The sequence below is a fragment of the Oryctolagus cuniculus genome, chromosome 3 (assembly GCF_051225735.1).
Source record: "Oryctolagus cuniculus isolate XC-2025 breed Fujian yellow rabbit chromosome 3, ASM5122573v1, whole genome shotgun sequence".
NCBI classification, from domain to species: Eukaryota; Metazoa; Chordata; class Mammalia; order Lagomorpha; family Leporidae; genus Oryctolagus; species Oryctolagus cuniculus.
The window spans coordinates 90,368,628-90,395,566 of record NC_142869.1 but is presented as its reverse complement, the minus strand read 5'-3'; the positions used below and the strand labels follow the sequence as shown (position 1 = coordinate 90,395,566).

The 26,939-nt window shown below is 38.4% G+C and overlaps 1 protein-coding gene across 5 annotated transcripts in view; it reads left to right on the top strand.

The window, feature by feature from the left end:
• Nucleotides 1-26,939, top strand: part of RIF1 (replication timing regulatory factor 1) — a 77,965-nt gene that overhangs the window by 34,150 nt on the left and 16,876 nt on the right. For 2 of the 5 annotated variants that reach the window (XM_008258579.5, XM_002712162.6), the window contains exons 12-26: nt 45-218; nt 442-552; nt 2,420-2,482; nt 2,699-2,799; nt 4,189-4,275; nt 4,867-4,937; nt 5,141-5,321; nt 8,087-8,194; nt 8,449-8,598; nt 16,800-16,899; nt 18,773-19,037; nt 20,363-20,405; nt 21,143-21,345; nt 22,450-22,549; nt 25,210-25,329. In XM_008258579.5, coding sequence (XP_008256801.3) covers nt 45-218; nt 442-552; nt 2,420-2,482; nt 2,699-2,799; nt 4,189-4,275; nt 4,867-4,937; nt 5,141-5,321; nt 8,087-8,194; nt 8,449-8,598; nt 16,800-16,899; nt 18,773-19,037; nt 20,363-20,405; nt 21,143-21,345; nt 22,450-22,549; nt 25,210-25,329 — 1,877 coding nt within the window. Of the gene's footprint in view, nt 1-44; nt 219-441; nt 553-2,419; nt 2,483-2,698; nt 2,800-4,188; nt 4,276-4,866; nt 4,938-5,140; nt 5,322-8,086; nt 8,195-8,448; nt 8,599-10,370; nt 10,449-16,799; nt 16,900-18,772; nt 19,038-20,362; nt 20,406-21,142; nt 21,346-22,449; nt 22,550-25,209; nt 25,330-26,939 lie in introns of those variants that run through there. The other 3 variants (XM_008258578.5, XM_089328356.1, XM_089328357.1) reach the window with 2 other exon arrangements.

The following is a 26,939-nucleotide window of genomic DNA, read 5'->3' as shown; positions in this document are numbered from 1 at the left end:
CAAGCAAGCTTATTTAATAAGCTTTTGTGTTTTTCTTTTTTAAGGTGCTTCCACTTACGGAGTTCCTGTGACTCCCCGGATGAACTTGATCTCAAACTTAGGTGGAATGGCCGCAATTCCTTCCATTCAGCTTTTGGGACTTGAGATGTTACTTCATTTTTTGTTGGGTCCAGAAGTCTTGAATTTTGCTAAGCAAAACAAACTTGTTTTGAGCTTAGGTATTTGTTTTAAATAATTTCCATTATTAAACCATTCTAGAACTCAGTGGATTGAGATGAGATTTAATTTTCCCCACAACTACAGATACTCTGTAACTGTTTGTGAAATGAGTATAAAATTATAAATATAAAACATTTATTAAGACCTTCAGAAATTAAAATTTAAATTAAGTAGTCTCAAATTTCTGTTTTGTATAATTGTCTTTTATTTTCTCCCTTTTAGAGCCACTTGAACATCCCTTAATCAGCAGCCCTTCTTTTTTCTCCAAACATGCAAATATACTTATTACTGCTGTTCATGATAGCTTTGTTGCAGTTGGAAAAGATGCTTCTGGTAAATATTTTGGAGAGATTCTTTGTTCATATTTGTGTTTAAAAAGAATCTGGCAGATATTTGTGATACCACTCATTGGTCAGGTTGTTAACCATTTGCCTAATATATATATTCAGTTTTTTTAAGGATTCGTTTATTTTTTTAAAGATTTACTTTATTTGTTTGAAAGAGTTAAGAGAGGGAGAAATGGATAAAAAGAGGTCTTCTATCTGCTGATTCACTCTCTAAATAACCACAATTGCCAGGGCTAGGCCAGGCTAGTTCGAGGAGCCAGGTGCCTCCTCCTGGTCTCATGTGGGTGCAGGGGCCCAAGCACCTGGGTCATCTCTGCTGCTTTCCCAGTCCATTAGCAGGGAGGTAGATTGGAAGTAGAACAGCCAGGCCTTGAACCAGCACCCACGTGGGATGTTGGCATACAGGCATTAGCTTAACCGCTGCACCACAGTGCTCTCTATATTTATTTGCACGTCGGAGTTAATAGGAAGAAAATGGGTCTTCCATCTGCTGGTTCAGTCCCCAAGTGGCTCCTTCAGGGCAGGTTCAGTCCAAAGCAAAAAGCTTCATCTGGGTGTCCCACCTGGTTGGCAAGGGTTCAAGCACTTAGGCAACCTTCTGATGCTTTTCCCAGGTGCATTAGCAGGGAGTTGAACTGGAAGTAGAGCAGCCAGGACTAGAGCTGGCACCCATGCTGCATCCTGGTGTTGCAGATAGCGTTTTTTTTTTTCCCCCGGTTTTTTTTCATTTGAAGGTTGATTTATTTGAAAGAGTTACAGAGAGTGAGCATCTAGGCATTGGTTCACTCCACAAACAGCCACAACAGCTGGAGCTGGGCTTATCAGAAGCCAGGAGCTTCTTCCAGGTCTCCCACATGGGTGCAGGGTCCCAAGGACTTGGGCCATCTTCCACTGCCTTCTGAGGTGAATTAGTAGGGAGCTGGATCTGAAGTGGAGCAGGCAGGCCCATATGGGATGCAAGTGTAGGCCACAATGCTGGCCCCACACATGGCAATTTTGCCCGCTGTGCCATGATGCTGGCCCATTACGTAATTCCTGAAATAACCCTGTTAGTCTTTGTTTTTGTTTTTTCTTTGATTTATTTGAAAGGCAGAATTACAAAGATGAGGCAGGAGATCTTCCATCCACTCCCCAAATAACATTGAAATTCTTGGGCCCCCTGGGGCCCAAGTAGTTGGTCATTTTCTCCTTGTTCTCAGGTGCATTAGTAGAGAGCTGGATCAGAAGTGGAGCAACCAGGACTAGAACTTTCATACAGAGTGCTGGTGTTGGAGCTGACAGCTTAACCTGCTGCACTACAACTCCAACCCCTGTTAGTTTTCAAACTAAGGAAACTGGGTTGTACAGAGAAGTAAATAGCATGTGCAAAGTCACAAAGTACATGGTACAACTGGAACTATGATTTATTCCCAGGCTCTGTGTCTCCAGCATCTGTATCTCCAGCATCTGTATCTACACTGCTAAATTGTATAATCTATCCAGTAATGAGGAAAAGAAATTTAAAAATCACACTTTCACTGTTAACTGATTGGAAAATGAATCACATAACTTTTTCTTTTGGTTGTCAGGTACCTTTCTGTGTCATTGTTATTCCTTGTCTTGAAGATGAATTTATAATATACAGATGGTAGGAAAAAGATACAGCAGTTACTCTTACTTGTACAGTCCTGTATTAGCATGTTTTAATCCTTTGTTCAAATACAGTATATGACAAGTGTTTTATATGGGTTCAATATAAGGAAAATAGTATCTTTAAATTATTACCCAATTTTTTAGTGTAAAGAAGAGGGGGGAACAGCCTTTGTAGTTATGTGTAGTTCATTGAAAGTAGTTAAGTTTATTTTGTTTGACAGATGCAGTTCTCAGTGCTATCTGGAAAGAGCTGATTGGCTTGGTCAAGTCAGTTACTGAATCAGGTAAGCACTTTAAATACTGATCAAATGATTTTTATAGCACTTAGTGAAATGTTTGTCTTTTATACATAAAATTCATTTTAAAGAATTTTTGTAGTTTCAGGCATTAGTTTGAACGAATCAGTTACTGATTAAGAAATTAATTTTCATGTCTCATTATATATTGGTCTCTTTAAATACCTACATGTTTAGAAGCTATACCTTTTTGCTTTTTGATAGGTAACAAAAAAGAGAGACCAGGTTCTGAGGTTTTGACTGTTTTACTAAAATCTTTGGAAGGCATAGTGAAGTCAGAAGTATTTCCTGTTTCAAAAGCATTGGTAAGTATAATATCTACAGGTAGTATATTAAAAACAGATTCTGAAAATGACATTGAAGATACTTGGAAAAAAAATTGGTTGGGCAGACATTTTTTTAAAAAGATTTTGAGAGGTAGAGTTAGACAAAGGTCATCTCTCTGTTGGATCACTCCCCAGCTGGAGCTGTGCCGATCTGAAGCCAGGAGCCAGGCGCTTCCTCCCCGTCTCATGTTAGTGCAGGGGCCCAAGCACTTGGCCATCTTCTGTTGCTTTCCCAGGCCATAGCAGAGAGCCAGATTGGAAGAGGGACAGCCAGGACTAGAACTATGACTAGAACCCACATGGGATGCCATTGCCGCAGTTGGAAGATTAACCTGTGCCATGGCGCCGGTTCTGGGCAGACGTTTTTTATATCAAGTGTATTTAACAGTTGACTAAAGAAACTCAGATGTCTGCTAATTTTACAAGATTGCTTAACTTCATGAATGGTTTACTGGAATACATTTCTAAAATAACTCTTCTACTTGGGTATTGACTTTGGTATCAAGCACATGTTTTTAACATGGAGAAGAAAGTATAAATTGTGCATAATTTTTACAGTAAGCTCTGAAAAATGCAGATGAAACAAGCAGTACTGTTAGATGGATTTTTTTCTGTACTATTCTTGGGCCATATAGCGTAATGGTTAATAGCATTGGCTCTTAAGTTGAAACTCCCCAACTGTTTATTAGCATTATTTTACCTTATCTGTAATATGAATTGTAGTGGTTGATTATTAAATAAGTTGGTACATATAGAATGCCATGTGCCAGACTCTAAATATTTCTAGTGTCTGTTTCAAAGAATATGTGAAGACTTATTTTCACTAATGTAATTCTCAGTGTTAATGACACTTTAGTTACACAGTTCACATTAGTACTAGTATTGTACTACTCTGGGACAGCTATTAGGCAGACTCAAGTTTGATTTGAGCAAGTAATCCTTTGAAATTCTTGTTTTTTTTTGAGGCTAGTGAGTATCTAATTCACTGCAACATTTTTTTAAAGCAGTATAAAAAGAAGTAGCCTGAAGGTTCATTAATAGAAAATGGTTGAATAAGTTAGAATTATAGTAAACTGCACTGATAATTAATGGTTTAATGGAATTGTATTTGAAATTTAGAAGACTTTGCATTGCTTATTCCTAATGATAAAGGTCTTTGTTTTACTTTTCTGTACATTCATTTGAACTTTTAAATAATGTAAACCTTATTGTTCAAGTATTTAGTCATTTTGAATGAGAATGTATTCACATTAATGAATGTTGCTTGTGAGAAATTTTAAGTTAAAATACAGTTAACACTAGTTGACCTTGTACTAAGTAGTGATTTTTCCATAGCTGATTTATTGTAAAACCTTTTATATTTCTTAGATCCTCATGGAAATTGCGGTTAAAGGACTTCCCCAGAAAGTATTAGGTTCACCGGCATATCAGGTTGCTAATATGGATATTCTTAATGCAAGTATCTTGAATGTAATGATATAAATATGGTCAAAAACATGAGAGTTCCATGGTATTTTCCTTTCTTTAAAAAATACTTTTGTGAAACTGAAAATTTTAGATTTGCAGTTTGTTGACCAACTTAAAGAACTGATGGAGGAAGTAATAGAGTAATGTTAATTAAATGAGATATTGTGAAATATTTTCCTCAATTTATGGACTGCAGAAGGAAAATTTTATTCATAGTAAGTGCTAGTCCCTGTTAAAAAAAAATTGGTAAGATTAGGAATGTCAGCTTTATAATGTAAAATGTACTTAATATCAGCATGATGTAGGTATTACAAGTCAAGTAAGTTGTAAGTTAATGTTCTTTTTATGTCTGGAATGTCATTCCTAGATTTCTTATATTCATGGAATGACTAAAATTACAATATTAAGAGCTTTATTTTTGTATATAGTTTATGGAAATTGTATGGAAATTGTTATATCCTAACAGATGCTAAAAGATAAACTTCTGTTAAACTAATCGTCTTACTTAACTGATTATAGAAAACAAGTATACTATTCATTGTAATTGAGAAGATTGACTTCATTCTTTGCTTTCTTTAGGGAACTCCAGCATTGTTCTTAATTCAGTTAATTTTCAGTAATCTTCTGGAGTGTGGTATAGCAGATGAAAAGTAAGTTGGTACTTAAACCTGAAAGTTTATCTTGCAAAGGTTGTAACAAATGAGATTCTTTTAATTTAATGTATGTATATGATTATGTTGGAATGTTTTAATTGAATTAAGAACTTGGAATCATATTCTTGGCAGTCTTGGAAATTTAACATACAATTAATGTGTTAAAAAAGTAGATTATGTTGCATTAATTTTTTCTTTAGGTTTTTTCTCAATCTGGAAACACTTGTAAGCTGTGTGCTTTCTGGTCCAACTTCACCACTGGCTTTCAGTGACTCTGTTTTAAATGTTATTAATCAAAATGCAAAGCAGTTGGATAACAAGGAACATCTCTGGAGAATGTGGAGTATTATAGTCACCCCATTAACTGAATTGATTAATCAGGTATGATAAACATCTGTATATTTCCTCTCGAATTTAGTTTTTTTCATTTTGTCTGTTAAAGGAGAAATGAATATCAGTTTGGAATTATATAGAAGACATAAAATTCTATCTAGTGTGATTTGGTAACTTTTCTGTCATCCCCCAACCCTGCAATTATAGTAGTAATTTCTACTTTTCTGAGGATAGTTTTTCTTTAGCCCTTAAAGACTAATAAACTGCTTTTACATAGGTTTTGGAAGGCATGGGGTATCAACAGCACATCTAAATTGCAGTAGTAGTTTTGGGTCCTTTTGGGCTTCACAAGATCAAGTGCTGATTTCCTCACTGAGTGCCACAACCTGTGATAATGTAGCTATACATACAGCTTGGGAACCACATGGTCATTGGATACATTTGCTTTGGAGATGTCCTTGATGGCTGTACCCTCTACTGTGTTTGGAATAATAATTTTTAAAAAATTTAATAAAAATTAAAAATTTATCCTTCAATTCTATTTTCCTAGAGCTTTTTAAATTTATTTGAAAGGCAGAGTTACATAGAGAGGGAAGAAACAGGGATCATCCGTCTGTTGTTGGTTCATTCCCCCAATGGCCACAATGGCTGGGGTATGCTAGGCGGAAGCCAGGATCCTGGAGCCTCCCCCTGTATCCACATGGGAGACTTGGAAGAAGCTCCTGGCTCCTGGGTTTGGCCTGGCCCAGCCCTTTGGGGATTGAACTAGAGGATTCAGCCGTTTGGGGAGTGAACTAGGGGATGGAAGTTCCCTCTTTAAAAAAAAAAAGATTGAGTTTATCAGGGTCTCCCACATGTGTGCAGGGGCCTAAGGCCTTGGGCCAGCTTTCAGTGCTTTCGCAGGCTCCCTGGTAGGGAGCTGGATTGGAAAGGGAACAGTTGGGACATGAATTGCACCCATAGTGGGTGCTTGCATCACAGGCAGGGGCTTACCCCTCTATGCTGTAACAATGTCACCTCGAATAACTTCTAAATGGCCTAGTTCTTTAGCACACTTCAATACACTGCAGTTTGTGTACCAAATGACAGTGCTGCTTTTTTTTTTTTTCCTTTTTTTTTTTTGCATAGCTGTTGTTCCTTTTTTCTTTGTCATCTTGGAAGCAAGAGCTCCTTTTTATATTTTAAGATTTGTTTATTGGAAAGGCAGAGTCACATGTTCTGGGCCAGGCTGAAACCAGTAATCTGGAATTCCATCCAGGTCACCCATGTGGATGGCAGATCCCCAAATACTTGCGTCTTCTTGCACTCCTTTCCCAAGAACATATGCAAGGAGCTGGATCAAAAGCATTGCATCTGGGACTCAAACTGTTGCCTGTTTTGGGTCCTGGGGTTGTAGGTGGTGGCTTAACCTGCTGTGCCACAACACCAGTTCCAAAAATTGGAACTTGAACTAAGCAGTTCTGTTTTCTCCTCCTAGGATTGTAAAACTAGTTAGCAGGGCTGGCATTGTGGCATATCAGGTTAAGTCATTGCCTGTGATACCAGCATCCAATATGGATTCCAGTTTGTGTCCTGGCTGCTTCATTTCTGATCCAGCTCCCTGCTAACACGGCCTGGGAAAACAGCATAGGGTGACCTATGTGCATGGGCCTCTGCACTCACGTGGAAGATCTGGAAGAAGCTCCTGGCTTTGGCTTGGCCCAGCCTAGAAGTTGTGGCCCTTTCGGTAGTGAAACACTGGATGTAACTCTGCCTTTCAAATAAAAACACTGTAATATACATACTCAAGACATGCAAATTTTTAACATTTATATCTTGGGTTCATTGACTACTAACAGGGAATGATAATGGTCATTTAAACTATATATCTGTGGTTTTAAGACCAGATAGCAGTCTCCCAAGTCAGCAACCTATTAGGAGTTAACTACTACTTATATTTAAGTATTTCAATAAGTGGCAATATTAACGTGGCACAAAGCACAAGTTCTGTTACTCGGTATGCATGGTGGTGAGTTTTTTTCTGTCTTTGAATGTATGCTCTGTACTGATTCATTTGTAACTCACAAAATGAAGGCTCCAAAGAATTCATGTTGTAAAGTGCCTTGTTTTGGTTGCTTAGTTAGCACACCATTGAATATACTGTTTTGAAAGGAAAATGGCTAGCATTTCTAAACAGCTTTCCACTTCTGGAAGGAGAACTGAAACTTTTTATGTAAGTCTTTGCTTCATGCTGCGCATGAAGAGTAAAAGATTTTGGAGTTGCCTCTGGGATTCTCTTTGGACTTAAACATAGTATGTTTAGTTTCCCAGGGTTGCTGGTGACAATAGATTACCACGAATTGATGACTTAAAACAGTGGGAACTTACTCTCACCTTTCTGAAGGCCAGAAATCCAAAATTAAGGAGTTGTTAGATTGGATCTTTCAATAACTCAGAATCTGTCTTAGCACCTCTCAGCCTCTAGTGGTTGTTGGCAATCCCTGACAATTCTGGGCTGGCAGCTATATCACTTAAATCTCTGCTGTGTTCACATGGTGTTATTCCCTGTATCTTCTAAAGCTGTGTCTAAATATTCTTCTCTTACGAGGATGCCATTCAGTGACCAGTCTGTTTAATCCAGTATGAACTCATCTTGGTTATATTTACAAAAATTATATATCCAAATCAGGTCACAAGCACAGGTAACAACAGGAGTTTAAAGTATCTTAAATATGTTAAATTGGGGCACATAGTTCTGCTTTACTTTCTAAATTACTTAGTAGGACTAGCAATTTACAACAGTGTGTCTAACTTCATTATTTTTCTTATTTCAGACCAATGAAGTGAATCAAGGTGATGCCTTAGAACATAATTTTAGTGCCATCTATGGTGCATTGACTTTACCAATAAACCATATTTTTTCAGTACAGAAATTTCCAGTGGTAAGACAATACTGTTTTTGTGTGAGAAGAATATATGGTCTTCTGAATATTCTCCTATTATAATGTTCCTTTTTACCTTTTAAAATTGCTGATGTTGTGGCATTATTAAATTGAATTTTTCATTAATTTGAATCTCATGGGCAGAGGTGGCTGTTCTGTAATACATTATTAATATTTTAAAAACTTAAAGATGCATTCTGTTGTTGTATGCTTGATATATAGCTACACAATTTTTTTTTTTTTTTTTTTACCAGGCTACAGTGAAGACCTTACTTAAAACTTGGTCAGAATTATATAGAGCATTTGCCCGCTGTGCAGCTTTGGTGGCAACAGCAGAAGAGAATTTGTGCTGTGAGGAACTTTGTTTCAAGATAATGTCCAGTATGGAAGATGAAGACTTTATAGTGAGTTTTTTCTTGATAATAGTGCCATTTTTTAATTTGTCTTCAATTAAATGGAGATAACACTTGATGAGCTCTCATTTACTAATGCTATGGAAACAGTTGTGTTTTTAGGGCTCTAAGGTCCATGTTTCAGAAAATTAGTAGTGAGGCTGTTTCAGTGTTGTGTGTACTTTGTACTTGTGGCATTAACGTATAGCCTTTCCCTCTTCACTTTCTCTAATTTGTTAGCTCTTTGATAATCATTTTCAAAATTTGTCATCCTAAAAAGTGGAGTTGACATTCTGTAACCACAAAGACCTGCTTTAAGGAAGCTCCCCACAAGAGTACCACAAGAGGCTCAAACTTCTGGTATAAAATGACATCGTATTTCCTTATAATTGGCACAGGTCCTCCTGTATAATATCAAATACAGTAAGAAACCTGTGTAAATACTTGTTATACTGTATTGTTCAGGAAATAATGGAGAAAATTCATTAAATTTTTTCTGTACACAACATGGGTCACTGAACGGTGGGAATACATACTGAGAAATGCATTGTTAGACAACTTAATTGTATGAACATCAGTGCTTTTACACACCTAGATGGAATAGGGCAGTCACATAATTTGAGAGGTGCTAAATAGATATATGAGGCTGTTATGTGCTAAACAGATGTATGAGGTATATTACGGCATACTGATTTACACTAAAATATTAAAATAACAGTCTTCTATAAGGGCACTCATTTTCCTATTAGCTAAGACCCCTGGTTGGGACACCCACATTCAATTTTGGAGAGCCTAGGTTGAAGTCCTGGCTCTGCTCTTTGTCAGCTTTCTGCTATTGTGCATATAAGGAGGCAGCAGGTGATAGCTTAAGTAGTTGGGTCCCTGCCACACCCATATGGAGACCTGGTTTGAAATCCTGGTTTCTGGGTTTGGCCTGGCTCAGCCCTGGCTGTTAGGGCTATTTGGGGAGAAAAAAAGTGGATGATATTCTTAGTTTCTTTCTGTGTCTCTGTCTGATACATATTTTAGAGATGTACTGCAGTAAATACATAAAACAGTAAAATAATTGCTTTATCATTAGGTATTTAGTACACAGTTGTGCTATACATCGATAAGACTGGCATTGCAGATTTATTAAAACATTACAACAAACATATGCTATGACAGAATGAGAGCTACAACATTATGAGGCAATAGGAAATTTTCGCTTCCATTATCTTAATGGAACTACCGTTGGTTATCATTCCATCTGTATTTGATATTCAACTATTTATTTTTTGTCTTCTGTCCACAGGTTCAATCCCTAGAATCCTGTAATGTGGGGTTGGGGGCAGGGGCAGGTATTTAGTCTATATGGCAAGAAAGCAATTACTTGAACCCGTAGCTGCCTCCCAGGGTTCACATTACCTGGAAATTGGAATCTGGAGCTGGGATCAGAACCCATGTACTCTGATACAGGGTGTGGATGTGTTAACTTAGCGTCTTAATCACTAGGCTAAACACTCGCCTCTCCATGATCCTGTAGATTGAATCTATAAATGATAATTGGCAGCTATATCAGGGTGCTTGAGAGATAGTTACAGTGAGAGGGCGAGACAGAAAGGTCTTCCATCTGCTGGTTCACTCCCCAGATGGCTGCAACGGCCAGAGCTGGGCCGATCAAAAGCCAGGAGCCAAGCGCCAGGCACTTCCTCCTGGTCTCTTATGCCGGTTCAGGAGCCCAAGCACTTGGGCCATCCTTTGCTGCTTTCCCAGGCCTCAGCAGAGAGCTGGATTGGAAGAGGAGCAGCCAGGACTAGAACCAGCACCCATATGGGATGCTGGCACCACAGGTGGAGGATTAACCTACTGCGCCGGCCCCTGTGAGTTCTTTAAAAACAAAAAATCAGTATAAGAAAACTCCTCTGCATGGACTTAAACATTTTTTGTGCCAAACTTTTTTTTAAAGGACTTATTTATTATTTATTAGGAGTTACACATAGAAGGAGAGGCAGAGGCAGAGAGAGAGAGGTCTTCCATCCGCTGGTTCACTCTCCAGTTGGCCACAATGGCCAGAGCTGTGCTGATCCAGCCAGGAACCAGGAGCTTCTTCAGGGTCTCCCACGCAGGTGTAGGGGCCAAAGGACTTAGGCCATCTTTTGCTTTCCCAGGGCCATAGCAGAGAGCTGGATCAGAAGTGGAGCAGTAACCTAACCCACTACGCCACAGTGCTGGCCCCAACCAAACTTTAATTAAAATTTTTCTTAATTTTTGAAATGCCCTCATTAGTTTTGTTAATTTATTTTTAAAGTTACACTTTTTAAATATGAAGAGAACATATTTAATGTGTTTTAGCAATGCAATTCTAAGAATATGGTATTTCTTTCTCCCTGCCTCTTCCTCTTTATTCTTTTAATGTTTGGGAAAACATTTTTAATTTAAATAGTTGAAAAATACAAGATAGGTGACTGTGAAGCAGGGAATATAGACAAGACTATAAACAAGAATCAAATCCAAAGGTGTTAGTTTTACTCATACATTAAGAATTTTATACTCTTAAGCGAGGCGTGTTAATTTCTATCACAAGACCTTGTTAATCCTTTTTTGGCTGTTGTCTCAGAATTGTTTCTGTATCATTATTTCACCTATGAGGTTAGGGGCAATATCTTTTATCCCTGGCCTTTATCTAACACTGAATACTTAATTTGATAAATGTGTTTATAACTTGATGGCAAGAAGGGTGACTGTTTATCATTTTATTTTATTTATTTTTTTTAAGATTTATTTGAAAGGCAGAGTTAGAACTTCCATCCACTGGTTCACTCCCTCAGTGGCCGCAACTGTTGGGCGGGCCAGGCCATATTCTGGAGCCTGGAACTCTGTCTTCCATGTGGGTGTAGGGGCCCAAGTACTTGGGCCATCTGTTGTTTCTTTCCTAGGCATATTAGCAGAGAGTTGAATTGGAAGTGGAGAAGCAGGGAATAGAACCTATGTGCATATGGAATGTGCAGTTTAGCTAGTTGGACCACAGAAGTTTTCATCTTTTAAAGATTGTCATAGGGCTCTGTATCTTTGTCAAAAAAAATCAAGAGCATATCAAACTTTGTAAAAGACTCGATGTTTTGTTTGGTAGAGATTATATTGAATTCATAGATGGATTACATCTTTATAACGTGAATTATTCTCGTTAGGGATATTTGAGTTTATATACTTCAGTCTTGCTTGATTTTTCTTTTTTAAAACTCATAAGTGAGTTCCATCCATCCCCTACATTTTACGTTGTTGACGTATATAAAAGCTCTTGTTAATACATTTCCTTACGTTGAAGTGATCTCGTATCCTTATGATAAACATTTTGGTCACAGTGTTTTTGTTTTGGGTTTTGTTTTGTTTTGTTTTTTTGACAGGCAGAGTGGACAGAGAGAGAAAGGTCTTCCTTTGCCGTTGGTTTACTCTCCAGTGGCCGCCACGGCTGGCAACATCACGCCGATCCAAAAGCCATGAGTCATGTGCTTTCTCCTGGTCTCCCATGTGGGTGCAGGGCCCAAGCACTTGGGCCATCCTCTACAGCACTCCCGGGCCATAGCAGAGAGCTGCCCTGGAAGAGGGGCAACCGGTACAGAATCCGGCACCCCGACTGGGACTAGAACCCGGTGTGCCAGTGCTGCAGGTGGAGGATTAGCCAAGTGAACCGTGGCGCCAGCTCACTGTTTTTTTTTTTTTTTTCTTCTAAGACTTGTTTGTTTATTTGAAAGAGTTATGGGGGGGGGGGGGTCGAGGTCGAGATCTTTGATCTGCTGCTTCATTCTCCAGACTGACAGAACCACCATGGTTGGGCCAGGCCAAAGCTAGGATCCTGTAACTTCATCTGGGTCATTGACACAGATCTTAGCTGCTTTCCCCAGGCCATTAGCAGGGGGCTGGATTGGAAGTGAAGCAACTGGGACTCTTTAACTTGTATGGAATGTTGGAAACCCAGGTGGCAGCTGAACCCAATATGCTACAATACTGGTCTCAGGATATATTTTTTTGGATTTGCTGGTTCTTTCCCCATATGCCTGCAGTGGCTGGAGTCGGGCCAAATCAAGGAGCTTGGAATTCATCTAAGTTTTCCACGTGGGTGACTGGGGCCCAAGTACTTGGGCTACCCTCTACTGTTTTCCCAGTTGCATTAGAAAGGGAAATGGAGCAAAAGCAGAGTAGCTGGGACTTGAACTGGTCCTATACGGGATGCTAGGTGGCAGTGGGAAACAAAGCATTAGGAAACAAAAGACAGAAGGATCCAAGTCAGGATTATAAAGTGAATTCTAAAGATTTCCAGTTGCACCTCTAACAGAATCGCCCTTGTTTGTAAGAGGGATGAGCAGCCTTTTCCAAACACTCTCCTGTTAAGCAAATGTTATTTTTCTTTGACCCTCCAGAAGGTCAGAGAGCAAAATGCCTTGAGCATCTCAGAAAACTTTGCCATGACCTTTGCTCTTGGCCACTTCCAGCTCTTGGTAGCCATTGCTTTGATTGTAGTTTGTCTTCAGAATCTTGGTAAAGCCATTGTCCATTTTGTTACAGTTCTTTTTTTTTTTTTTTAAACCAGGCAGAGTGGACAGTGAGAAAGAGAGAAAGGTCTTCCTTTGCCATTGGTTCACCCTCCAATGGCCACCGCGGCTGGCGCGCTGTGGCCAGCACACTGCGCTGGTCCGATGGCAGGAGCCAGGTGCTATCCTGGTCTCCCATGGGGTGCAGGGCCCAAGCACTTGGGCCATCCTCCACTGCACTCCCTGGCCACAGCAGAGAGCTGGCCTGGAAGAGGGGCAACTGGGACAGAATCAGGCGCCCCGACCGGGACTAGAACCCGGTGTGCTGGCGCCACTAGGCGGAGGATTAGCCTGTTGAGCCACGGTGCCGGCTTTCCGTTACAGTTCTTAAAAGATGTGTCAGGATCTTGATCCCATTGAAAGCTCTGCTCTTAATTGTGGCAGTCTAGACATGACCGTTTGACAGCAGTTGAGTGCGATGTTTGCTCTACTTCTGCTTAGGGTGACTGCAGTGCCTAGGATTGAGTTCTGCTGCTTCTGATTAGGTTCCTACTGATGGTCCTGGAAGACAGCAGATCATGGTCCAAATACCTGGGTTCCTCCCACCCATGTGGGAGAGTTGAAGGAGTTCTTGGTTCCTGGTCCTGCAGGTACCCAGCCCAGCCTGTTAAAAGAGTTTGAATAGTGGGGCTGGCACTGTGGCGCAGTGGGTTAAAGCCCTGGCCTGAAGCGCTGGCATCCATATGGGTGCTGGTTCTAGTCCCAACTGCTCCTCTTCCAATCCAGCTCTCTGCTATGGCCTGGGGTAGAAGTGGAGGATGGCTTAAGTCCTTGGGCCCCTGCACCCACGTGGGAGACCCGTAAGAAGCTCCTGGCTTCAAATCGACATAGCTCCGGCCTTTGCGGCCATATGGGGAGTGAACCAACAGATGGAAGACTTCTCTCTCTGCCTCTACCTCTCTGTAACTCTTTCAGATAAATAAAATAAATCTTAAAAGTTTAAGTAGTGAACCAGGAGAAAGAATGTTTCTCCCGCTATCTTTGTCACTCCACCTTTCAGATAAATACATTTTTAATGTAATCTGACTGAACCAATTGAGAGTTCTCTGTTGGCTTTTGTTTTTGCTGTTAATTGTCCTCTTCAACTAGGGCACAAAAAGATTATTACAAATTAATGTGGATATTCCGACACTGTGGGCTCTATTTTCATCATCTCCCTTTTTAAAGGAGTTACTCATTTGAGTGCTGTGATTCATTGTCCCCATAAACTTTTCATGAAGCATCAATGAGTTCAACCCAAGCTTTATCATAAATTTGGTTGTTCTTACATAAAGTTTAGCAGAATTCATTGTTCTATAAGGGGCCGTTTCCAGAATGTTGTCTTAGTCTTAACACATCTGAATAGAATTTGATCTGATATGCTTTTGCAAGTTAATGTGAGTTTGTTTTGATATAAAATTTTGAAATTTGTAGTCTTCATAAATGTACAGTCTTCATAAATGACATTTTTAATGAATTTTTGGAAGATTTATAATTTTTCAATTCATTTGAATCTTTCTGTGTCCTAGATAACATAAATAAATATGAGACTCTGAGTTTTTTTTGTCTAGTTTCTGAAAGAGAACTGCCATCTGCTGATTGAACCCCCACCTAAATACCGAGATTGGGTGGGGGCAAGAACCATGAGCCAAGAGCTCAATCCCCATCTCCCACATGGGTAATAGGAACTCAGATACTTGAGACATCACGGCTGCCTCCCATGGTCTGCATTGGCAGGAAACTTAAATCAATCCAGGTAGTCCATTGTGGTTTGGGGTAGCTTAACGGCTAGATTAAATACCCCATGGGGCTGGCATAGTGGATTAAGCTGCCATCTGCATTGCTGGCATTGTGTATGAGTGCTGGATAGAGAACTGGGTACTCAGCTTTGATCTGGTTCCTTGCAAATGTCCCTGGGTAGGGCAAGGAAAATGACCCAACTCTGAACTGGCTTTAATCTGGCATAGTCGTTGTGACCACTTGGGAATGAACCAGCAGATGAAAGGTCTTTTGATCCTTCTTTCCCTTTCTCTAACTCTGCCTTTCAATTGAAGAAAATTCTTTTTAGGGAATGTAGCCATTTTAATAATGCTTCCCTAATCCGTGAATGTGGATGTCTGAGTATCAGATTTGCAAACCAAAGTTATTGTTCAAGTTAACAGTTTTTCCTGTTACAAATAGGTATTTTGGTTCTAATTTTTTCTTTTGTGTTACCTTTTTATTCTCAGAGTTCGACTATTCTCTTCTTTGGAATTTGAACATTTGAGCAGCATGCGTAGCCTAAGACTATCAATATACAGATCTGTGCCAATAATTCAGAAAAATTGCCTTGATTAGTGGTTTTTGGGTTTCTCACTATCATTAGATGTTTTGGTGCTTTTTCGAGTTTGTATCCTTTCTGCAGCTGTTCATGTGTTATCTTTTGGTTTTTGTGCTGCTCTTTTAGGAGATTGATGTTTCTGACTTTGTCTATTCCTTGGCAGTATAAATGTTGAGGATGGTTTTCAGATTTTCATTTTAACATTGGATGCTTTCAAGTGGATATGATAGCCCTCTTTTAGAATATTTTCTTTTGTTTCTGATACTGGCTCTTTATTCATGGATTAAGTTGGTAGTTAGCACACCTTCATCATGGTACTTGTTTTCCTCGTGATTGTGTATATTTGCCAATAAAGGTTAATGTGGAACAGTATTGGTAGCTAGAATTACTTATTCAATAGAGAACTGTTTCTTGGCTTGCATGGCAAATTGTAGTTATTCTTTGTTTTGTGATTGTGAACAATGAAGAAGTATCTGGAATTTAGCGTCTTTTCTGCATGTGTATGTGCCTTGTCATCTGGATTGACTTTCACATGTTTTTCATAGATAAACTAGTGTATTGTGTTCCTCCTCTGACCCTTATGGCAGATTCAAGGCAGAGGTGTGAATCAGTATAATACAGTAGATAAATAGAAGTTAGTAGAATAAAAGGAGTAGAAACATTGGGTAATAGTATTATATACGAGTCTTTAATTTCGACAACCTTTCAATCAACCATTTGGCTTTTTGTTTATAACCATTAGATTTCACAAAAAACTTAGTGTGATGCTGCTACTCAGATTCTATTAGTGGAATTATCCATTAGTGGAAACTCAGTTTTGAGGTGTTCTCTTTGACTTGCATTCATGAAATTTCACAGTGCTATCTTAGTCTTTTGCCTGCTTCTCCTTTCAACAGCACCCCCATTCCAAATTTCAGACAGTCTTTTGATAGGTCTGTGGCTTTGTTTATATTTTGTTTCAGTTGAATTGAGGGAGGAGGGTGAAAGTATGGAGAATCTCAACAGCTTTCATTTTAATGTTTTGTTCCCTCTGGTTTTAGTGAACATTGGTGATTTTCAAGAGGAATTTAAGAATAAAAATGACAAGTCTTGTACTTCTATTCTCAGCTTCATAGTTCATACGATGAGTTTTATGGAGATATTATAGTTGAATTATTTTCATTAAATGTTAAGGAATAGACTATAGTATATGGCCCACAGCTGTTAACTGGGAAATATTTATAACCTATACCTATAAGTGGTATATTAACTATGTATGTGGGAGTAAAAATATCAGTATTCTCTTACTGCTGTTTAATACTATGCCTGAGTTTCTAATTATGGTGCTTGCTGTTTCTCCCTAGAATTTGTTGTTTTTGGATAGGATCGTTCATGTTATTACTGTTATGGTTGATTGCATTGACTTTTCACCGTATAATGCTAAATATCAGCCCAAAGTTAAATGTAAGTATCATCTTTACCTGTATTTGTTCACTCAGTACTTCATAAACTCTACCCAACATTTGTCATGAAGAATTCTAATGGTTTTCCCATCTAATTTTACTGATTTTTTTTTTTTTACTGACTTGATCATTTTTTTAAAACCATGTCAGTTAATGTTTGGAGCTTGCATGCATGTTCTCAGAAAAACATGTTTTTACTCATTTTTGTGACATAAAGATAACTAATTACAGATTGTAGATTGTCTAAGACGAATGATTTCCTCATTCCATCTGCTATGAGGTTATCTAGACAGGAAACTTATCTATTTATTTATTTACAGGCAGAGTGGACAGAGAGAGAGAAAGGTCTTCCTTTTGCCATTGGTTCACCCTCCAATGGCCGCCGCGGCCAGCGCGCTGCGGCTGGCGCACTGCGCTGATCCGATGGTAGGAGCCAGGTGCTTCTCCTGGTCTCCCTTGGGGTGCAGGGCCCAAGGGCTTGGGCCATCCTCCACTGCACTCCCTGGCCACAGCAGAGAGCTGGCCTGGAAGAGGGGCAACCGGGACAGAATCCGGCGCCCCGACCGGGACTAGAACCCTGTGTGCCGGCGCCACAAGGTGGAGGATTAGCCTAGTGAGCCGCGGCGCGGGCCTAGACAAGAAACTTAAAACATTGCTGAAAATGCCATATGGAAGCTTGCTTGACTTGAAGTAATCGTTGAATTGACATGAAAATTTTAAAGAAAATGATGAAATTAGTCCCTTGGTTGTGGTTCTGCAGGAATTTTAAGTTTTATATTTTTCTTTTCAAAGATTTGAGAGAGAACAAAATCTTCCAGCTGTAATGGCTGGGGCTGGGCCTGGCCAACGCCAGGAGCTTCATTCGGGTTTCCCACTTGGGTGCAGGGGCCTAAACACTTGGACTATCCTCTGCTGCCTTCCCAGACACACGGGCTGTCATTTTAGCATCAATATTCTACCCAGGAATTTCTGGCTGGTGTTTTCAATGCACATTTCTGTGTGACAGACTGATTCTAGGGAACAAGGTTGACTTCCCTTCAATAGTAAGAGATGGTTTCCTGTTTTACAGCTTGAGTTTAGTTTTTAATTAGCACCATCTTACAGTTTGTTAACTCTGATATCTCTAACCTTAGAATATGAATTTGTTTGAGAGAAACAAAGATAATAATGGAGTAAATGGTTTTCTGGGCAAGGGAAATCTGAGTTTATTTTTATAGGTAGGTACCTGGAGAGAAGTAATTTAAGGATACAAAATCAGACTGCCTTAAGATAATCTTTTTCTTTAAACCAAGAAGTAAGTAGTAAACTCCTTACATACTTTTTCAGGATTTGTATCTTACTTGCTGAATACTATTAGGGAACAGTGTTACTAAAGATGAGATAGGAAATGAGTAGTCATTTCTCTTATTAAAAATATTTCCCATTAAAATTTTTAATAGGCATTAAAATTATACATTTATGGATGTGACATATCTATCTATATATATATAACATGTATAATGCCAGTTTTTAGTGTGAATTTTTCGATTTTTATAAGCTAGTTAATGCTTAAGTTTAATTTTGGGACCCTTATATGATTTACTATTCTTATAAATGGTAAATTTTTGAGAAATGAATAGAAGTTTGAAATGCATTGTATTCCTTAGAAAATAGATTCTGGAATTCTTTATCTAGATCTGCCAATATGTTTTCCTTTGTCTCCAGTTCTATACTGTGGTGATCTTTAGCTACTAGTGATATTATTTTAAGGTTTATTTGCAGTATCGGTTAAAAGCAAAACTATTTGTAGCATTTAAATGTGAGGTGTAAGTTGTAAATGGACAGTGATATTTTTCAAAGTACTTGAGTTTTTAATCAGTACTATTTTATCTTAGCACCACAGAGACCTTCAGATTGGTCCAAAAGGAAGAAGGAGCCCCTAGGGAAATTGGCTTCTTTATTTAAACTTATTGTGAGAGTGATCTATTCTTTCCACACTCTGAGCTTCAAAGAAGTACATTCTGATACTCTGCTGGCTATTGGCGTCTCAGTCACCAACATTATTTCCAATGTGCTTGGACATATTTCTTTACCTTCTGTAATCCGAAAAATATTTGCAACTTTAACAAGACCTCTGGCATTATTTTATGAAAATGCAAAGTAAGTATTTTGACCTTAATAGCTTTGTTATTAAATTTATATGGTTGAAATAGCTAGCAACTTTGGTTTTCCTATCAGCTTTGTTCTAAATGACAGTTTATTAACTTTAGAGGGTAACATTAGACAATACTTCTGTGATTAGGACAGAAATATAAAATAGAATTTGAAAGTCCTTTTTTGCATGTTACTCACAATCATCCTTAACTTGTGCATATTCAGAATTGCTTATGGAAACAGGCATGCGTATTAATACATGGTAAAAGCATGTATCACATACTACTATGCAAGTATGTATATGGCATGCACTTGATGTGTTGGATGCCTCCTGCACCATTCATCTGGGAATTTGATTCTAATGTCTGCATAAGATTGCATTTCTTTTTTAAAAGATTAATTTATTTATTTGAAAGAGTTAGAGGTCTTCCATCCACTGGGTCACTCTTAAATGGCTTTAATGGCCAGAACTGTGTTGAACCAAAACCGGAAGCCTAGAGCTTCTTCTAGGTCTCCCACATGGGTGCCCAGAGCTCGGGGACTTGGGCCATCCTCTACTGCTTTCCCAGGCCACAGCAGAGAGCTGGATTGGAAATGGAGCTGCTGGGACTCAGACTGGCGCCCATAAAGAATGCCAGCACTGAGGTGGTAGCTTTATTTACCTACTATGCCACATCACTGGGCCCTATAAAATGTTTTAGACTGCATCGCAACAAACAGTTGAACATTATTTGTATATAAATCTTGTTCACATTTGCTGCTATTTAGTAGGATAAGTTGAACTGTTGGTTCTGAGTATACACTTAAATTACCTAATTACTCCTCAAAAATTTAAATTAATAGGCATTGCCTTTTACATTTGAATCAAAATATTGGCAGCATCTTAAAGCCTGAAAAAATTACAAATGACATTTATTAAAGGCGTTTTGAAAGTATTCATTGGTGTTATTTGTAGCAGCCATGAAGAATTCAATCATAATATAATTTCTTTTAAAAATCCATGCAGAATGTTTTTGGAACAGATTTTATACAGTGAAATACAACCCTGACATTTGAACTTTTGCACTTTTTTGGCATTTCATTAAAAATTATGCTTAAAAGAGAAACAAGCAGATTGATAATGAACACGTAAGAGATCTATTCTAGATGATTCCTACAGTTTCTTTAAAAATGGGTTTGTAACGTATTTCATGTATACCAATTTTAAGTTATTAAATCTTCACATACTTTATTATATTGCTGCATGTGTATCTTGTTTTTGTCTTTACTCCCTTATTTTTAGGATTTAGCTTGATGGTAGTGCTAAATTTCGTACTGTTTTGTGTTCCTAGGCTTGATGAAGTTCCTAAAGTTTATGGTTGTCTGAACAACAAGGTAAAAATAGACAGCTTTCCATAAAGCATGTTTTCGTGATAAATTATCCTAATTATAAATTAAACAATTCTGATTTTAAAATGATTGTTTATTTTGAAAGAGTTTTGGGGGCTGGTGTGAGATACATAGTCCATCCACTGGTTCATTCCCAAAATGGCCACAATTGCCAACACTCAGCCAGGCCGGAGCCAGGACCTTCTTCTGAGTGTCTGCATGGGTGACAGGGGCCCAGACACTTGAACTGTTCATTTTCTCCTTTTCCCAAGCCATTAGCCTGGAGGTAGATCAGAAGTGGAACAATTTGAACATGAACCGACACCCACCTGGGATGCTGGCATCATAGGTTGTGGCTTTAACAGTTGCGCCTCCCATAATGCTGATTTCTAAAATTATATTTAATGTTTAATGGATGTTTAAAAATATTGTTTTTGTTTTTTTTTTAAATTGAGTGATTTACTTTAAACTCAAAGGTTTATCTCATTTTGTTATATAGAGGAATTTGGCTCGAATTTTTTAAGTAAAATTTACATAGACAATTTTTGTTCTAATTGATACAGAAATTTTTTTGTTAATGGAATATCTCAATCAAGTTGTAATATCAATAAGCAAAGTAAATTTACCAATGAATCTAAGTTTATAAAGATGGATGATTATGAGAAACTCGTTAAAATTGTTTTATTAAAATTAGCATATTCTGTGACTTGATATTCAATATACTTTGTTTCATTTTTTTCTAGTTAGAAAAGCTACTAGGAGAAATTATTGCATGTCTGCAGTTCAACTACTCTGGAACTTATGACAGTGAATTTCTTGAGCAACTCTCCCCACTATTACGCATAATATTTCTGCATAAGAATAAACAGATTCGCAAACAGAGTGCTCAGTTCTGGAATGCCACATTTGCTAAAGTGACAACATTGAATTATCCTGAAGAGTTAAAGTATGCTAACAATGAAACTTAAACTGTGATTGTATTGTAATAGTATAATTGCTATTCTTGTGGGGAATCACTACATAATTATTAGTTGAATTTCTGATAATTATTAAACATTTTACTTTTTCCTTGATCCTCAGGAGAACTTTGATTTAAAAAATCCAGACATAATTTAAAATTGTCCTTAATAAAAGAAGCATGAAGGGCATGAAATTGATTACTGAAGTTAGACATGGGTTCCTAATACAATGATTTAAAAATTTTTTTAACTTCAGTTTATTTGTAAGGTAGAGACAGAAATCTTGGCATCTACTGGTTCATTCTCCAGATGCTTGCAATAGCCAGTGCTGGACTAGACCAGGCCAAAGCTAGGAGCCCAGAACTAAGAATGGGTCTTTTACATGGGTAGCAGGTACTAAAGTAATGTGAACCATCACTGTTGCCCTTCAAGGTACACATCAGCAGGGAACTGGATTGGAAGAAGTGTAGTCGGGATCTGAGCGCAAGTGGCAGTTCAATTCCCGCACCAAAATGCTTGTTCCTGTAATATACTTTCCTTCAAAATTTTCCATGATAAAAAGTTTTATAAATTTTGAAAAGTTTAAAACTTAATTCTGAAAAGTATATAGAAATATTCAGATTTGTGTAATTTCTCCCAGTTTTTTTTAAGACTTATTTATTTGAAAGGCAGAGTTACAGAGAGGGAAGGAGAGACAGATTTCCATCCATGGTTCACAGATGGAGTTGGGACAATCCAAAGCCAAAAGCTTCATCCAGGTCTCCCATGTGGGTACAGGGGCCCAAGGTCTTTGGCCATCCTTCACTGTTTTTCCAGACCATTAGCAGGGACCTGGATTGGAAGTGGAGCATCTATGACTTGAACCATTGCCCAAATAGGATTTTGGTGTTGCAGTAAGTGGCTTTACATGGTACGACACAGCACTGGTTGAATCTCCTAGTTTTTTTATGTATGTTCTAAGAAAATAGTCTTTAAGCCACGAGTATTTTGCTTACTCTAAGTTATAATAAAAATGTTCTTGTGGACATGTCATGAGTACTCACCAATAATACCACGACTCAGGTTATACCATTTATGTATTTTTTTTTAAGACCAATACTGAGACAAGCCAAACAAAAATTTCTGCTGCTTTTACCTGGTTTGGAAAACGTTGAAATGATGGAGGAATCCAGTGGGCCATTTTCAGATGCAGTAAGTTCTTGATTTTTGAATATTTGAGTAGTTTGTTCATTGTAAATGAGAGACAGGAAGAACCTGTACGAGAAGTTGCATAAGATTTTCTTGTTATATACATAGTGGTCTGACCTAATTATGAATTAAGGACAGATTTTTCCACATAAAGGTTTTTATGTAAATTTCAAACTCTAGGTGCCTCACGTACTACTACTTGAATAAGATTGTCCTTGTTTAAATATTTTCGGTGTTGCTTTGGGAACCCTGGTGGTAATAGTAGTGTCAATGTGTAAGCAAGACCTACTTTTTAGTTTCTCCTTTCTTTAAACTTCTCATTACTTCTGTCAAAAAAACAAATTGTTGCTCTCAAATCCCCCAACAACTCCCTTATTTTAGTTGGTACTTAATTTTTTTTTAACTTTTATTTAATGAATATAAATTTCCAAAGTACGGCTTATGGATTACAATGGCTTCCCCCCCATAACGTGCCTCCTACCCGCAACCCTCCCCTTTCCCACTCCCTCTTCCCTTCCATTCACATGAGGATTCATTTTCGATTCTCTTTATATACAGAAGATCAGCTTAGTATACATTAAGTAAAGATTTCAACAGTTTGCACCCACACAGAAACATAAAGTGAAAAATAATAGATGGTTCTTTAAATGATGATGAAATCAGATCAGACCTATTGTCATGTTTAATCCCAGTGAGAGTCAAGTTGGGAATCGATAATTTCTTCTTCTTTCCTTTTTTTTTTTTTTTCCCCAGAAGATCAGTTTAGTATACATTAAGTAAAGATTTCAACAGTTTGCACCCCCATAGAAACACAAAGTGAAATATACTGTTTGAGTACTCGTTATAGCATTAAGCCTCAATGTACAGCACATTAAGGACAGAGATCCTACATGAGGAGTAAGTGCACAGTGACTCCTGTTGTTGACTTTACAAATTGACACTCCTGTTTATGGCATCAGTAATCTCCCTGTGCTCCAGTCATGAGTTTCCAAGGCTATGGAAGCCCCTTGAGTTCTCCGACTCTTATCTTGTTTAGACAAGGTCATAGTCAAAGTGGAGGTTCTCTCCTCCCTTCAGAGAAAGGTACCTCCTTCTTTGAAGACCTGTTCTTTCCACTGGGATCTCACTCACAGAGATCTTTGATTTAGGTGTTGTTGTGTGTTTTTTGTTTTTTGTTTTTTTTGCCAGAATGTCTTGGCTTTCCATGCCTGAAATACTCTCATGGGCTTTTCAGCCAGATTGGAATGCCTTTAGGGTTGATTCTGAGGCCAGAGTGCTGTTTAGGACATCCGCCATTCTATGAGTCTGCTGAGTGTTGATATTTAAATTTATCTGAAGGTTTATAAGTGTTGAAGTTTGAAATGGGCATAATAACAATTACTCAATTATGAGAGAGCATCCTTACAACACTTTTATTCTTATTCAGCAAGAGATGACATGTAACTTCTATAGTATGTAAGAGGGGGAAAAAATGCTACAGGTAGCTGTTCTTTGTTTTTGTCTTGGATAAAATGGAAATTTGTTCCAAATGGCCATCTAGACTTCTTAAGGCTCGGTGGCCTGTGAAAACCATATATTTTGATGTGACATGTATAAGGGTACCTCAGAATTTTCATGGAAAATGGAATTAAAGGATAACTTTAGAGGGTGTTTGGTTTTGTGGTAAGATTCTGCTTGGGACCCTACCTGTGCATCCCATATCTGAGTGTATGGGTTTGACTCCTGGCTCAGCTACAGTTTCCAGCTGCTTGTCAACACTCAATTGCAAGTAATGGCACATAACTTTATTTGGAGCAAAAATATTTTGAAACTCATGTACATAGTGGATTTCAAATTTTTGTTATACCAAAATAAACTTTTTAATTCCATCTGTCCATGAATTTATTTTTATTTTTTTAATTTTTTTTATTTTTTTTGACAGGCAGAGTGGACAGTGAGAGAGAGAGAGACAGAGAGAAAGGTCTTCCTTTGCCGTTGGTTCACCCTCCAATGGCCGCCGCGGATGGCGCGCTGCGGCCAGCGCACCGCGCTGATCCGATGGCAGGAGCCAGGTGCTTTTCCTGGTCTCCCATGGGGTGCAGGGCCCAAGTACCTGGGCCATCCTCCACTGCACTCCCTGGCCACAGCAGAGAGCTGGCCTGGAAGAGGGGCAACCGGGACAGAATCCGGCGCCCCGACCGGGACTAGAACCCGGTGTGCCGGCGCCGCTAGGCGGAGGATTAGCCTAGTGAGCCGTGGCGCCGGCCCTGTCCATGAATTTTTGATGTGTCCTTGTATTAATAGGTTCTGACATACCTGCTTTATTCAGTCTTTTTTAATGTTTGATGCTTAATTGTTTTTGTCTTTAGAAGTATTTCACGTGTAATAAGTAAGATATTTGATTCTAGTACTTTGATTTACTTTACAGTATTTATGTGGTATATCTTATTTTGAGAATTTATAGTTAAATGATACAGAACAGCAGCTGTGAAAGATACACCAAACCTGTTTTCTGTTGTTGAAATTTAGATACTGGTTTTCATTTATTTGATTTTAATAAACTTGAATAATTAGAAGAAATTTGATCTGGAGTGAATAGTCTTTAAATTGGAATTTTCAATAATGTAAAAAAGAAAAAATAGTACAGTTGTGCTTAATGAAACTGTATTAATCTAATAAAACAGACAGAAAATTCACAGTTAAATCTGAAGATAAGTGGCATGGAAAGAAGAGGAAGTGGAAAAAGAGATTCTTTGTTGTCACAAACAAAGGATAAGAAGGAAAACATGAAGCCATCAGGCAAAGTAAGTTTTCCTTTTAAATTAACTGTTGCTTTTGTATTTTAAAGAAAAATTTTAAATTTAAAAAAACTTTTATTTGAAAGATTTCTTTCCATCTCTCTATCTGCTGGTTCCTTCCCAAGTGCCTGCAACAGCTGGGTCTGGGCTAGGCCAAAACCAGGAGCCCAGAAGTTAGTCCAGGTCTCCCACATGGATGGTAGGGACTCAAGTACTTTACCCTTCAACTACTACCTTCTCAGTTCTGCACATTAGCAGGAAGCTGGATTACAAGTTGACTAGCTAGAACTTGATACCCACATGGTGACTTTGCCACATCTCCACCCCAAAAATATTTTTTCAGAGATGTATTTAATGGACATTTTACAATAAAGCATATAGCCATGTAAGGATATAAATTTTAATTAGAGGGAGAAGCTCTAAAATGGTAAATAAAAGTTAGGAATGATAGTTTGTTCCAGAAAGACTTCTATGGGATAGAAGGATAATCTGGAAGTCTGGGGTGGTGATTCCTTCCTAGGAAAGTTCAACAAGTCTGTTAAACTTAGCTTGATACAAAAACTTAGAATCAAATGATTAATAGTCTCCTTGAATTGGAATGACTAACATATAGTAGGAGAATATTTTTGAATACTTGTTCTATTTAGAACTGCTATTACTTTGAAGTTTAATATTTTGATTACAAAGAGAAACCATGTCTAGGTAAGACTTCTATTTTAACCTCAAATCTAAAACTAAATTTCTTGCCAGTTGATAGTTAACTGACTTTCAGACAGTAGTTCTCGAACCCTTTGTGCCCTCTAACCAGTAATGGTGATTGGGGAATTTTGAAACTATTGCCTTGGTGAAATTTCCTATGTGTCAGCCTAAAATACATGCTTATCCATGTGAATTTTTTCTTTGAGATTTTTTTTTTTTGGGAGGCGGGTGCTGTGGCTTAGTAGGTAAAGCTGCTGCCTCTAGTGCTAGCATCCCATATGGGCGCCAGTTGGAGGTGCAGCTGCTCCATTTCCCATCCCACTCTCTGCTATGGCCTGGGAAAGCTGTGGAAGACGGCACAAGTCCTTGAACCCCTGTAGCCATGTGGGAGATCTGGAAGAAGCTCCTGGCTTCTGATCGTTGCAGCTCTGCCCATTGTGGTCAATTGGAGTGAATTAACAGATGGAAGACCTCTCTCTCTCTCCCTATGTAACTCTGACTTTCAAATAAATAAATCTTTTTAAATTATTTGGAAGTCAGATTGCCCTCTGTTAGTTCACTCCCTAGTTGGCTGCCATGGCAAGGGCTGGGTCAGACTGGAAGCAGGCGCTTCATCCAAGTCTGCAACATGGGTGGCAGGGGCCCAAGCACTTGGGATGTCTTAACTGCTTGTCCCAAGGCATTCAGAGGGAGTTGGATCAAAAGTAAAGCAAAGCAGCTTGAACCAGTTTCCAGATGGGATGCTGGGCTGGAGCCAGTGGCTTTACATGCTACACCACAACACTGTCCCCTGTCCATGGTAATTTTTCAGGGACCTACTAATTTTTATTTTGAAGATTTTATTTATTTGAGAGGTAGAGTTACAGACAAAAGAAGAAATGAGACTGGTTTTCGATACACTGGTTCATTCCCCAAGT